The sequence below is a fragment of the Aristolochia californica genome, unplaced genomic scaffold (genome assembly GCF_029961685.1).
Source record: "Aristolochia californica isolate CCGP_79_NKW_82.1479 unplaced genomic scaffold, dmAriCali1.0.hap1 SCAF_5, whole genome shotgun sequence".
NCBI classification, from domain to species: domain Eukaryota; kingdom Viridiplantae; phylum Streptophyta; class Magnoliopsida; order Piperales; family Aristolochiaceae; genus Aristolochia; species Aristolochia californica.
The window spans coordinates 45,580,227-45,595,455 of NW_027182214.1; the positions used below are offsets into that span (position 1 = coordinate 45,580,227).

The 15,229-nt window shown below is 40.2% G+C and overlaps 2 protein-coding genes across 2 annotated transcripts; one reads left to right on the plus strand and one right to left on the minus strand.

The window, feature by feature from the left end:
- Positions 1–612: 612 nt before the first annotated feature.
- On the plus strand, positions 613–4,439 carry LOC137966310 (uncharacterized). The gene is made up of 7 exons (XM_068812893.1): positions 613–1,217; positions 2,313–2,453; positions 2,649–2,762; positions 2,887–3,060; positions 3,459–3,574; positions 3,779–3,860; positions 3,957–4,439. Exons 1-7 carry the CDS (start codon positions 699–701, stop codon positions 3,960–3,962), a joined length of 1,152 nt encoding a protein of 383 aa, XP_068668994.1. The 5' UTR covers positions 613–698; the 3' UTR covers positions 3,963–4,439.
- Positions 4,440–7,890: 3,451 nt separating this feature from the next.
- On the minus strand, positions 7,891–14,309 carry LOC137966719 (probable protein phosphatase 2C 1). The gene is made up of 6 exons (XM_068813410.1): positions 13,915–14,309; positions 12,028–12,546; positions 11,586–11,939; positions 11,347–11,464; positions 11,046–11,269; positions 7,891–8,476 (listed from the first exon to the last, which is right to left on the minus strand). Exons 2-6 carry the CDS (start codon positions 12,280–12,282, stop codon positions 7,976–7,978), a joined length of 1,452 nt encoding a protein of 483 aa, XP_068669511.1. The 5' UTR covers positions 12,283–12,546; positions 13,915–14,309; the 3' UTR covers positions 7,891–7,975.
- Between the last annotated feature and the right edge of the window lie 920 nt (positions 14,310–15,229).

Genomic DNA, 15,229 nt, shown 5'->3' on the forward strand with positions numbered 1-15,229 from the left:
CTCTGTGGGAGCTCTTTGAGAAGAGTCTCGTCCGAGCACATGAACACTCTAGGACAGAACAAGTGGATAAAGTATTTGGGAGACAGCGACCGTGGAACAGATTGCTTCTCTGTGAAATAGCAGATTGCACTCCATTCTCCTGTCTCCACCACTCATGCAGGTCTCATCTTAATGGTGACGTCAATTTATGTATGCCTAAAGCTACGATACAAACAGGCACTCTGTATCAGATAGACGGATTTCCGACCACTAGGAGAGATTGGAGTATCGCCGAATCGACTGCATTCCTGAATGTTCTTCCGCGGTTCATCACCCCCACATCATCCTTCCTTCCCTTTGAACCGCAAGATACTGACAAAATCTTCTGTTTTTGACTAGATAGCACTCCACAAGCTTCTGATGACTTCGCTTAGGAAAGTAACGACCTTAAATGTAAAAAAAATGGGAGGTGAAAGTGGTGTCAAGGAAGTCTGGAAGTAAAGTCTAAACAGAGTAAAGAAACATTTTTGTCCTCGTGTTTTGTCCCGTAACGCATCGCAGATCGCTACGATCACAATAAAGATGTGGCTTCTATTGCTTCTCCTCCCTTCAGTATAAAAACCAACTCTTCGATTTTCGGCGACTAACCTGAAAATAACCGCATCGATTTTCCTCTCGACTCGCAAAACTCTTCTCCTCTCTCTCTCCGTTTCTTGGCAATGGCGTCTGTAAACAGTGTAACAGCTCAGAGATTTCTCCCTCAAGTTAAACTCATTAGAGAAATCAAACCCAGAATAGTGTCTCATGTAAAGGGTTTCTCTGGTTCCTCTCTCCACAGCTACTGCAGACACCACAAAGCTGCAATGTCCGGATTGTTCACGCAAATGAAGAGAAATTGGTGCATTCGCTCAGTTGCTGATGACCTCGACGTGATTCCCGTGCACAGCAGCGATTCTACCGATCAACAAGACGGAGGTGTGGTTCTTATGGAAAGAGAACAAGAATCGGAGGACTCAAGTCAGATCGGAGGATTCGCCAACGAGGGAAGGTTTTCGTTCGAGGCAGGAGTCGTCGGGGATTTTCAGGGCTTGTCTTCTTCTTCGGCTTCTGAGAAGACCAAAGCCGAGGAGGAAGATATAGATCGGCTGATCGATCGAGCGATTAATGCGACAATCGTTCTGGCTGCAGGGACTTTCGCTGTTACTAAATTACTTACAATTGATAGGGATTACTGGCAGGTGACTGAATTTTACTTCCCTTTTTGCTATATGATGTCTGCTTTTGAAAATTCTTTTTCTGTTACTTTTTGTGTTTTATCGTTATATTTTGTTTACACTTTATATACATTGTAACTTTTCTGTTTTTGCCACACGATTAACTATCTAGTCTTGAATTTTTTGAAAAAATAAAATAAAATTCATTGACTTCATGTAATCAAGAATCAACGAACCCTGTTTATAATAGAGGAAAGTAGTAATAGAGTCCAATTACAATTAAACTACTTTGATGGGTTTTTAGATAATGTTGACTTTTTGATTTATTACTTTGTTTTGTTTGAGTTTTCCATGCTGCGCCGAGACCTGCCTGTGAGTTGCTCGTGTGGATTTTATGTTTTTCTGATGTTTGATTCATTTCAAAAGCACTCTTCTTATGCGTTTCAGTTTCTTCTTTTTCTTAAGAACACTATACGGTTCTCATTGCTGTTAATAACTCCCTGTTTCTCTTTAGAGTGAACGGTGTCCAATTTAGTTAAGCAGCATGCAGCTTCTGCCTTTTGGCCGTAGCCACTTCAAGGTCGCTTTTGTGTGCTACCATTTCTAAACAAAGTGCTAAATCGTTTTTCCAGGCTACCGTTTTGATTAGCTCCATGATTTTCTGGTGTGTAGGTTGTCTGAATTATGTAATTTACTTCTTCAAAATTTCCAGTTTTAAGGTACTCATTGTTGTAATCTTGGAAATTGGATGCTTTGCCAAATCAACCAACTGAGCTAATAGTTTCTGTATCCTTACTAGCTTAATCTGTTTTACTTTTTCCTGGTATGTATCCATGTTGATCCTCGCCTTGGTTTGTAAAATGATTCCATTTCTCGAGTAAGAGGCCTTCATTGGTTCACACAACACAGCAGTTAGCTTAATTTTAGTATTGAAAACTTGGGAAGCATGAGGACTCACTCGACTCAGAAGTTTTTTCTCTTTTTTTGGGTTAAATTTCTCAGATTTAAGTTATTGTCTGTATTTGGCTTGACTCGATTTTGTGGTCAGCTTTAAATTTTGTAGTATTTAGTTTCAGAAGCAGAACGGTTGTTAGTTAATCTTCGTATTGTATCACTCAGGGATGGACGCTTTATGAGATACTGAGATATGCCCCTCAACATAACTGGATTGCTTATGAGGAAGCTCTTAAGACAAACCCTGTTCTGGCCAAAATGATGATTAGTGGGGTTGTTTACTCTTTAGGAGATTGGATTGCACAGGTAAATTGACCAGCATATAATCATACTCTTAGAGCAGTTTTCCTCTTTTCTTTTCCCCCCCTCTGGAATGGTTGATAGTTGCAACTTCAGGGTAGAATTGCTTTCTGCAATGTTTCCTTGTGCTTAAATAGAGACATGTCACTTCTTGAACCCTTGTTTTTATGTATCTGGCTAACTACTCCATAGTAATGGCAGTGCTGTGAAGGGAAGCCACTCTTTGAATTTGATCGTGCCCGAATGTTCAGATCTGGCCTTGTTGGATTTACATTTCATGGATCTCTTTCTCATTATTATTACCAATTCTGTGAGGTAATTTTATGATAAAATCTTGCAGCAATACTTTCTATTTACTGAAATGTCTTGATCTTCATTTTTTTTCTGAGAGAATAAGAACAAAGAAAAAAGAACTGAAGTCAGCATTTTTTTTTTTCAGGCCTTATTTCCCTTTCAGGATTGGTGGGTTGTTCCAGCTAAAGTAATATTTGATCAAACAGCATGGGCTGCAGTCTGGAACAGTATTTACTTTGTATTGTTGGGTTTCTTGCGGCTTGAATCACCTGTCAATATTTATAATGAACTCAAGGCTACATTTTGGCCCATGTTAACAGTAAGTAATAACATTATCTCCTTGGTGAATTTGTTACAGTTGCCATCTGTTGGCTGTGGAAGTTCATTGGCTGAACTAGTGGAATCATTTTAAAGCACCCACTAAATTGTCCTTATGATCTGCAGTGGGAGGTGCTTGTGGGTTGTTTATTTGTTTACCACTCATGAAGAAGATTGTAAAGATTGAACTTCGGATTTCATATTCCAAGTTAATAAAACATGTTCATGCAATCAGTTTTGGTGAACTCCAGAATTCAGCCTAACTCAAGAAGCTTTCTGAAACATTAGATGGTTCTTGGGTTAAATTCTCTCTATCTAATCCCTTGAATGGCTCATGTGTTAGAATTTTCAGTTTGAACTTTGTGAACTGCATTTAAATTATGTGTTTCTCTGTTGCAGGCCGGGTGGAAACTTTGGCCGTTTGCTCATTTAGTTACCTATGGTGTAATACCTGTTGAACAGAGACTTCTATGGGTGGATTGTGTGGAGCTTGTCTGGGTGACCATTCTCTCGACGTAGGTCTTTTAATACCCTGGTTTCAAATTCTGATTTTGAACACTGGACTGATAAAAATAGTGACAGCCAGTGCACTTTCTCTTTCTCTCTGCTTCCATGTTTTCTAAATGCGTATGCCTGTAGGACACTGTGTAGTTCATGCTGGAATCTAAAAGTTATCTTGGAAACTAGTAGCTCACACTGATTTTTTCTTATGATACTAGCTACTCAAATGAGAAGTCAGAAGCAAGGAGTGCGGAGGAAATATCAGAGGGAAGCTCAAAGTCTGCATCGACTGGTCACAAGGTATTGGAATTAACAGTCAAATAATTTTGGTTAAAAAATGGCATACACAAACCAGTTTGTGATGTTAACTGTAATTTGTTTTGGCATTCGTATCAGGAGTAAATGAGAAGAGAAAAATATGTGGGTGAAGCATAGTGTCAAGGTTGCCAAGGAAAGAAACCCGTCAATTAGCTGTGAGTTGCGAGTCTTCTTCAGAGACACCATTAACAATACTGTTGGCTGCTGTCGATAGACTCTTCGACATCTTGTTCTTCATCCGATTGTAATATGAAGAGATCAAATGTAGTATACCAGTATTAAAATTTGGAAACAAACATTCAATTTAGTGGGTTATATTGTTAAAATACCATGTGTAAATACGGAGGGTGGTTCCAAGTCAGAATATTTCATCAAAATTATTTTGATACCAAAGCTAAGAAGAGTTCAGTTGACACTTCAAGTAGGGGAGAAGGAAAAGGCATCTTCTTTGCAGGCAAAGCTTTTTTTTTTTTTTTTGCATTGTGTTTGAGTGCAGTTTCTACCGAGGGTTTGCCTAATCAAAGAGGCAGAAATTGCCCTTTTCCAAGAGCCATGGACTCAAGCTATTGGAAACGCCAATTGTCAAAATTTCACTTCTTATATGTATCTCCTATTTTATAGGGGAAAAAATTCTTATACTTTCTCCTATTTCTCGTCTTATCCTTGACAACCCGAAAATCTTATGTCGAGTATGTTGCTGGTTTGTTTGCTTCTGAGACCATTTTATATCCGGGAGAAATCGCTGCTAGCCATTTCTTGAAGCTATGAGAATATAAAGAGGGAGTTGTATCATTACTAGCAGTGTTCTATTCAATCAAATTCAGAGTATCATTTTTAAAAGCCTCAAGTTGTCACCCTGGTGGCATATTCTACCATGAAATAAAACTGAAACAAGGATGACATGGATTGGATGCTTTCTGGTATACATATGGTGGTGTGAGAGGTTGTCCAGCTCTTATGGTGGACTATGGTGAATCAAGATGATGACATGAAAACTCTTTAATGGGGACTAAGAGCAACCTTAAGAACCACATGTTTTCTGTTTTTATTGGCACATTTACTGTTTGAGTTGTTCTCTTCAATAATGTAGAGAGACTTGAAGAACTCTCAGGCCTTGGCGATGACATGTAAAAAACTACTATCCATATCGTGTTTGCTATGTTACAACCAGAGAGAATTCCAACTCACTACTATACAATTTCTACCAACTACTAAACTGGCAGAGCATGGTTAATTGTAGATTCAAGTAGCTGCAGTGATGACCACAACAACAGCTTATGATGGATTGGGCTTTGTGTGTGAGGAACTTCCATCCACTCTTGGTAAATGCATTCCTAGGACATGACTCTTATAACTAGAGGCACTGAGCTAGATAACATTATTTGATTATTCTTCAAAGGATGATGCCACATTCTGATTAGAAGTGGAAGCTTCTTCCTCAAGGACGAAGAGAGCCGCTAGATGCAGGAGTCAGAGCCTCCACACCATTGCCTCCGGATGAAGATGATAAACTATTTCTAACTGGGCCTGTTATAGGGTTATCTCCAAAAGGAGGCACCATGAACCGCCCTATGCCAGGGATGAGGAAGCTGCGGTCACCGCCTTTGAAAAACTCTAGCTGTTTCTTCATAGATGTCTCTTTTGGAGAGGTTGAGATTTCACGGCCAGCTGCGGTCACCCTCAATGAAGGGATGGCCGAAACAAGGAAGAAGATCACAAAGAAAGAAAGAAAAGTGGAACTCGACATTCCTGCTGAGGTCACTATCCTACAGATGAAAGAGAGGGGAAATTGGTGGATGAGGAAGACTTGAGCAGGATGTGCATCTTTTATAGTTGAAGAAGTGAGTAAGAGTTGGGTGGAAAATAAAAGATACTCATGTGAACTCTGATAGTACTTACAAAATGAAGGATTTAGTTTTATGCTCAGGACAAGCAAGATCTTAATACTAGCGTCCCTCAGCATATCATGAACAATGAACAAATGTGAGCTTCAGAGCGAAGAATACTACAGTTCGAGCATTGAAGATGGTATTAAAAGAGGGTTAAAAATCTGTAAAAAGACACGGTTCCAGGTATTTATTTCTCTCATCTTTCCTAACTGCTTTAGCGGCTATTGAATCGAGGCCACCTTAGAGGTGTATACAGTTAAGAATTTAAGACATCGTGTTCAAGGGAACGGCCGGCCATCTCTGAAATTTATTCTCTTTATCCCTCCAATCCATCCACCGCGGGAAATTTCTAACTGTGGCCTTGAAACCGACCTCGTGGATGATAGCCATGGAGTTGGCAGTAGGATTTACAGATTCCAGTGCAGATGCATACTCCGTCAGCAGTTCGTCCTGAAACTTTTCATCTCAGACCCTCTTCCGATTATTTAGACCAGACAGAGGGGAAGAGAAGATTACACGTTCTGTCACTTTCTTCCAAGGACCCATTAGCGTCCTTATTGTACAAAGGCAAATTGGTAGAGAATTAACTCCAGAAAACAAGTTTTGACCGCTTTCCCTTGAAAATTCAGAAGGATGAATCCCATTAGATGTACTGAATTACAGCGCACCATAAGATGGATTTGCGGTATAGCTAAGTCACCATAATCTTGCGAGAGTAAATTTAACATGATTCTGACAATTGCAGAGACTGATTGTATCGGATAATGGAAGTTAGAAGATAGGCAACGTCGTAAGAGGAATCAATTTTTCTATTCATGAATGAGAACTCTACAGAAATTTATGCCGTGGACATGTTGGACAGACGGCTGGGAACCGACCGGAAACTCCATCGACGAAGTCCCAACCGACCATTTTGACGAACTGGTGGAGATAGAGCTCTCCGCAATGTCTCAAGGTTCCCACGATTCCCCGTCAGTTTCTGAGAGAAACGGCCCGGGCCAAGCGGTAGGGTCCCACGTCGTTTGGGCGATGCGCACAGAGATGTTGGAGACGAACGCCACCAAGATGACGAAGAGGCAGAGGAAGGAGAAGGAGAGTCCTCTATGGAACGCACTCTCCTAGCCGTGATCAGGGGATGACGTTTTGGGCAGTTCCTTTGCTCGTCTCCGGCGCTAACCGATTGCATTCTGTTCGACCGCGGGGAAACAGGATTTATTGTTTAGATAGTTATGCACATGTATTTATGTGAAGTTGTTAGGTGACGACCAGACGCAGTGTTCAACTGTTCTCTCTTGCTCGAGTTTCCATGGGAGGTTTCTGCGTTTGAACGCGTCAGAAGTTGACTAATGATCTCTTTCTTTGACTAAACACTCTTTTTTTTTTCTTCCAGATTCCACCATACGAACTCTTATCAGCCTTCCACTGTTACGAACGGTTGACCCAAGACCACAAAATATCTAATTTCCTCCATTCCTTTAAGCAACCATCTACTGGTGTTCGTTTCAAAAGCAGACAAAGCCAAACGCGTGGTTGATCACAAGGAAAACGAATGACCATGCCATCAACAATAGGAGGGATTACGAGTGAAAAATGTCAGTTCTGGTCAAGTTGAGTTTCTCCAATGAGCTTGTACAACCATAACCAAAGTTTTTTTGCCTGATTACTCTAATATTGTAAATCATGAAACCAATAGCTGGTGTCTGGAGTTGAAATGGGCTGAATTTCACAGTAAATTGGATCTATACAGAATTTACGAATAATTTCTCGTACATGGTAGTTCTACAAAAAGAGAAATACACAGAGGTAATCGAGTAAAATGGCCCTCACCAGAAAAGTAGTTATTTCAAGCACACAATTCTTTTGCTGAATATCACAGTTAATTTCCCTGTTTCTCCTTATTTTGACACAATTATAGGATTTCCTGTTTTAAATAATTTTCAAATTTTCTGATAGAAACCTGTATGTGATAGAAAGCCTTTTGGGCCAACGATTTCTATGCTAATCCTCAACGTTTCCTCTATAACTCTTTTGGAGATAGCATACACAGGCAAAGGTCAAGTAACAACAGGCATCACCTTTTTATCAGGATTAAAGGCGTTCGCATCATGTTCCGCTGCTCATCATTGATCACAAGTTTGAAAATTAACTGATCACCGTAATTTACAACAAAATCCATGCACTCATCTCTTTTACACAGCAAGATGTGGATCAGGCTTTGGGTCTCTCTTCCGAGAACCTTGGCAACTGGACAAGAGAATTCACACGCGTCACACCTTCCAAACCAGACCACTGTTGATCTTCATTCCTCAACACTGCATCCTCTTCTGCTGAAACCACCAGAGGCGCCCTTCTGTTTTGGTGGTGGTCGCTACTGTCTGACGCTGACCTTACAGTGAAATTTCGCTGCAGATAAGGTTCTAGATTCAGCTCATCACAATTACCATCCTCCAATTCCTTTGCCTGAGACTGGCACTGATATATGTGATCGGTAGCAGCAAAGACATTTAGAGGTTCTTCAGTATCAGATTCTGAGTCCATTTTACCATCTAAGTACATGCAAATCACAGCACAATCATCTATCTTCGAGGTTGGGTACTTGAGTTTCCATTCCTGAACAGCTGCATCAACTAGCACCCTTGCAGCTGAGGATCGGCTTGGAACCATTGATACAATCTCCACCACTTGTTCATTGCTTAAAACATCCCAGACCTGAAACAAGTTCTCCAAAATTTAGCCTATATGCTCAACCATGCAATGCCAGCACATTTCACATGATATTTCAGCTACTCACATGCTAATAAGACAAAAACCTTGCATGGTGACATCTGGAGGTACCATTGGAGCCTGACAACAGAAGGTTTATAGAGGTTTATGTACCGTTACTTGGTTTTTTCACAGGTAAATAATTAACTAAGCTGCCATTTTGTATTTAAATTAGTTAATAAGCATTATTAAGGGTTCAAAAACCAATGTTTTTTTTCACTCAACAAACACATGCTGTTTTCTTCACAAAAAGGGAGAAAAAAACAATTCTAAACAGCAACTACCATGAAAGGGAGAAAAAAGAATTGAGCAAGAAAACAACAGGTTTGGAGGAAAAGCTACACAATTCTCATATCCCCTAGCTTGAAATAAGATAAAACGTGGAGATCTAGAACTTAGATGGAACTGTCGGCATCTAACTGTTGGCTCGATAACTTATTTCAGTCTGTCTATTCTTTTATTAGTGGATCTAACACTGAATACAAGAGGTATAATATCAGTGGTAAAATTCAGGAATGCTCGTGTAGTACGTTAAAAGGCAACCCATACCACACAGGCTTCCATTGCTAGGCATATCAGTTAAGAGGAAAGGAGATTGATGGGAAGTAACACAGATAAATGCTAAACGCTCAACAATTGCAGGCTTACACGAGGCAAACATTGAAAAGCTGCAAAAACATCCTATGTGGATCAAGGGCCAACCTATCCTAAATAGACATTTTTCTAAATACTAGAGTTGATCATTTAGGAGTAGGAAATAAAGGAGGATATAGCAAATAGGACAAAGAATGGGAATTGAGTGGAGTTTTAACATCAAGGGCAGAGAGGCACACATTGAAAAGGTATGAAGGCACGAGTCTACAAACACCAGTCAGATTGGTGGAACTTTATGAAGAGAATATAGTTTACAAGTGTATAAACACCATAAAAAGAAAATGAGGATGGCAGGTATGAGAAGGTCGAGGATGTTAGGAAAATCTGCAAGATCTGAATTAGCAACAAATACGTCAGAGAGCAGCAAGGAGAAATAGAGACAGGCAAAAACATTAGGCAAGGCAATGAAACAAAAGAAGAAAATCGATCTAGTCCCTCAACTAGTAAATGCCAAAGTAAAATGGAGAAAGAAAGATAAAGTAGCCTGCACCAACATGATTGCAAGATGGCTAGTAATGAAGGAATATTCTTTTCTCCTGTGCTTGGTTGTTTGCTCACAATTTCTATTTCCATGTAGTAACTTTAAAACCTATGCATACTACATAGTAGAGGACCTATTTCAGGTTGGGGGTTTTAGTGATTGTTGCAACATGAAATCAATTGTGAAACAGGAAACTATTCTTATTTTATTGCAAATCATTGATAATGACAAACTAAATTGAAACTTAAACTAGTTATATCATCAAGCAAAGGGAAAGGGACCAACACCAAGAGAAGTGCTCACATAACTTGTCACTACCAGTACAATCAAAATTTCAGTTTTATTTTAACGTTTGGTTCAGTGCTCAGCTTTCTTCAGTTTTACATCATATTGATCACATATCATATAGACCTGATACACATGTTTCTTACTAATTCTACTCATAATCATTTAACTGTTCACAACATCTACTTGCTCACATGGTTTCAAAAAAATAACAAAAACATCTGTTCACATAATCTTTTATTTCTAAGCACTACTTTCTTCTCAAGCTTGAGATGTTGCCTGTGTTGCATGTGTTACAGGAGGCAGCTCTTCTTGCACTGCTCAGAGAAGAGAGAATTCTCTATTTATCTTAAGGAAAAGACAGTCACAGATATGTGGAGAAGTGTCCAGTTTCATAACAGAGCAAACCCAAGAAAACGGCTAAAACTTCTGGTTTAGGCACATGTCCAGTAGCATATGTAGAATTTACAGTTGAACTTGCTCAAGAACAAGTAGAAGTCAAAATTATTTAATTTTGACACAAGAACAATATGAGGTGCTGCAACAAAGCAGATGTTACATGTTCCACACAACAACAGTAAGAGAAATAGATGATTGGCTGCCAAAAATTGTGTCACTGCTGGAGCAATGAACCATCGTCAGAAAATGCGAAATAGGGAAAAATAAACTTGCTGACTTGGTTCTGTGGGGCCATCCAGTACTCGAGAAGGTCAAACACCATCTGGCAACTCCAAAATCACTCTAAAGAGAAAAACTCGTGTTTCCAATGAGATCTAGTAAATTTTAGTCCAGAAGCACTTATAACTACATCAAAGCTTTTCATTAGATTTCATGTACTGCCTTATATTACTGACATAAACCCCTTTTGGCCTTACTGTTTACATTTTAACTCTTCTCTTCATGATACTATGTATAGCTTGAGAAAAAAAAGTGATTCAAGCAGATCCACAGAAAAGGAAAACAAAATATCCTCAGGTTAAAAGCTTAAAATAGTTTTTCAGGTAATGGACAGCCATCAACCAAATAAAATTTGCAGAAAATATGAGTTTTCCTGTGCCATTGTTAAAAGAAGACAGTTCACAAGAAGCCACTTACCCCATCAGATGCAAGCACAACGAACTGATCCTTCTCAGTGAGTACCCTGTGAGAGAATTCAGGAATTGATATCACCCCATAGTCCTTTAAACAAAAATCACCAAAAGCCCTTGCCATTGCTAGTCCAGGGGCATCATCAAATGGCAACCAAACTCTTTGAACTTCTGGTTCATCTTGAAGAGCAAAAACCCTCCCTTTGCATTTTTTTATCCTTTCAGCTTCCCCTGGAAGAAAGACAAAGTACCAGATTGAGTTGAAGAGCAGAGTAGCTCATCCACAGTAACTCATCAATGATACATACGAGGGAGATCAGGCTTTAGGTCAACAGTCAACTGTACAGCAACCATTGAGTCACCGTTACCCCTGGATCCTAGAACAGCACGAGAATCACCAATATTTCCAATGAAAAGATTGGATCCCTAAAAATAGCAAAAAGATGATAGACAAAAGAAATTTGAAAAATGAGTAACAGAAGTATGGAGAGAGCGAGCGAGAGAGAGAGAGAGAGAGAGAGAGAGAGAGAGAGTCTTTGTGCCTCGCCTGTTTAATCAATGTAACAGCCGTACTGCCACTGCAAAAGCAGTCCACAGCAGGATGAGACCTCAACTCCTTGTCCATGGCTTTGAATGATTTGAGGAAAACATTTCTCCACATTTGCAACAATGGATCGTCAGATATGCTGTCCTTTGCAGAAGCTACAGATTCTCTGGACTCCATGTCCACCTTCTTCTTCAAACAATTGGTGACTTCCTTGTTTACCCTTGAGTTGCCAGATCGCAAAGATAAGAGCAGCTTCAGTGGCAAAGCATCTCTCACCTTCCTGGCTACAAGGTGACCATGGGGACCATGACCATCGAAGACACCACAGAATATCGAATCTTCTGCAACATAATCCTACAAATAAGAGTAGTGTAAATCAATTTGAGCAAGAGACTGATTTCAGTTCTAGACATAAGAGTTTTACTAGAACGGCTGGACATACTTCCCACACAAGCATTGCATCTTGATTAATGCCCTTTCGCCCTTGTTGTGTGAAAATACATGAAGTTCTGCTTTGGCCATTTGTAAGGACTCGATTTGGTACTCGAGTCAGATGCTGAAAGCTGATAACCTGTTCGTTTGAGAACAATCTGTTTGTTCTTCTAAACCCACAGAGTCGGAATTGACGAGTAGACGAAGTCCTTCCTCCATCACTGTCATCACTATTGATACTACCGACTGAAATACAAGATCCCATTTGTTCATAAGCATCCGGAATTTCTCTCCTCCATTCAGCAAAAGACAAAAAGAAGCGGAAGGTAATAGATGGACTCTTCTTCCTTCAGCAGTGCGAATTGAACCTAAATCTCATAACAGCTTAGAAAAGAAAGCTTCTTGCTCACCCTGGGTTCACCTTCTCAGCGAAGTCAAAGAGTCTGTTTTCGCATGCAGCCAACAGCTCCGGGCCTTGTTTAAGAGTTTAAAGTAGGAACATATTGGGAGTTAATTAAGTCATCATAACCTGGATCCAGCGCACAAAACGTGAAAAGACAAACAAACCACTATAAGAGCTGAATAAGATAAGATCTGTTTATTGGACTACGCAAATCTTCAATTGAAAATGTCGGGCAAACGGAGGGAGCAGTGTCTGCAACTGATTAAAACAAGAAAAGAAGAAAGATGAACATTTCATTAATTACTACGGGTCAGGATCTGCAGAAACAAAAACAATGTAGAGAAAGGTATCCCCTTTATCTCGGGCAGATCCTGTCGATGTTGAGTCGCACAGGAAACCAAACCGAATAAATGTTCGCATAATCCTGAACTCTAAGAAAAGAAAACGGAAATGGCAAAGACACATATAATAAATGTTCTGAGCAAAATGTAAACACTAAATTCCACGAACAGAAGGGGGTGTCATCGCAGATACATTTTGGCGAGACGATGGGTGGAGGCCCACGAGGCATCGACAACTCCTAGATTGAAGAATATAGAAATGAGAACGCGAACAGGACAAGCAAGTGCTGAGCATAACCAGAAAATCAGCAAGCAACCCGAAATACAGAGAAAAACACAAAATTTGTTGTAGTTCTTCAAACCAAAACGGATCAAAAGAGGGCAAAGGAAGTATGAGATAGGAAAGGAGGCGTTATCCATTACGGCTTCTGCATTTACAATTTCACTCTCGACTCAAAACGATCAGTATTGAAAAGACGAAAATAAGCTCATTCCAGTAGGATTTATACATTATAAATTCAACTTAAGAAGATACGGACTGAAAACGGCAATTAGAAATGCATTAAAGTGGATTACACTCTAAAGTTAATGATAAGTAAAGTAATCGTTTTGAGTTTACAAGACCAAGGAAACGACTGGATTGCTGCCAAAGTCAAGGCCACCAGATTTAAAGGAATCGACAACACAAGGTACAGTAGCCGAAAGCGATAATCTCGTGAATGAAAGAATAGAAAAAGCTCCAAAACAGTATGGCTCAAAAACAACAAAAGCAGCCATAAACATGTAAAATTGAACAGATGAAAACCAAAATTCGGAGGAGGAACGCAATGCATCTGCAACAAAGAACTAAAAACTTCTAAGTAAAAAAAAACCCAACAATAAGCATAATTTGTCATTTGGAAGAGAACAGGTAAGCAGAGTTTCAAACAAAAAAAAATAAAATAAATTGACCGCATTTGCCCGAAGGAACACAAAACAACAAAAGCAGACAATGTAAAAAGTAAAGCAGCAGCAGGTAAGAAAGCAGAGTATTCCCATGAGAGGAGAGGATAGAAGAGAAGAGAAGAGAAGAGTAAAAAAAGAGGAGAGCTCCTCTAATATGTACTATAAGAAGAAAAGCAAAAAAGAAACAGAGCGGCAACGAGATCACTACCTCATCCAGTTCCCAACCACGGATTCCCGATCCCCACTGTACAAATCCTCCGTAGATCCAGAGACTAACTAACTTTCTTGTGTTCAGAAGAGGAAGCAAAAAGCTAATCGTTTCGATGAACTGAAGAACCAAAGAGAGTACTGTCTCTAAGTGGAGGAAAAAGAGGGTCGGTAAAGGGCAATAACCGATGGTTTCTGCCCTCGAACTGAAGAACCAAAGAGAGTACTCTCTCTAAGTGGAGGAAAAAAGGGTCGGCAAAGGGCAATAACCGACAGTTTCTGCCCTCGAACTGAAGAACCAAAGAGAGTACTGTCTTTAAGTGGAGGAAAAAGAGGGTCGGCAAAGGGCAATAACCGACGGTTGTTGCCCTCGAGCCGGGGCATGAGAAACCAGCACAGCACATTAAATGCAAAAGAGCGGAGGGAAGGACTTCCGAGAGAATTTAAAAGTAAAAGCTCGAGCGACATTCCTTGTCAGGGGCTATTATTAGCGGGGGAGTCGCTTTCTGAATAATTCAATAAAAGTCCCTCTCATAATTCTAAAAATACTCCTTGGTCCTTGGTTGATCAATTAAAGCACTAAAAAAGCCTTGGTATGTGAACACAGTCCATCGGAGGACCCTGAGTCCTCAATTCCTGATAGCTCGGACGGAAGGAGGGATGGGATCGACATAAGCGTAAATGTGAGGGGTTGTCTGAAATTTTCAATAAAGGAGCTGGGAGGCTTAGGCAAATGAAGGGAATGCAATTCAAAGAAAAGGCGGCGGGACCACGTGGCACATGCAAAAGATGAATCTCTGGATCTGGAATGGCATGGTGGACTAGGCTATGCTACTTTACCCACCTAACCATTCGCAAATCGCCCCCTCCGGCCCTTTTTCTACATCACGGAAATGGTCCATTGTCAATGGTCTATGATCCATGGTCCAAGTAACATTAAGGACTGGGGTTGGCATCCAAGTAAGATTAAGGATGGGTTTCCTAAAACCTGAACCCGAACCGATTCCCAAACCCAATCTCTGTCCCCACCCCGTTCTCCTATGATCTAGCCCCATCCCCCAACACCCCGTTTCTCCTATTTCCCATTAGAAGCGGTTTTGCTTTCTTTTTCTTCTTTCTTCTTCGTTTACCTCGTTCGTCCCCGAAAAACAAAAAAAACATTTACAAGATAAAAACTTTGAAAACACAACATTTCTCTCTGTTGGAGCTTGGATTCCGATTTCAGCAACCAGGTAGGAGATTTCGGCGACGGCACAGACATGAGACGACAGAAAAGAAAAATGAGAAAGGCAGAAGGGGGCTGCTTCGTGGGAAGA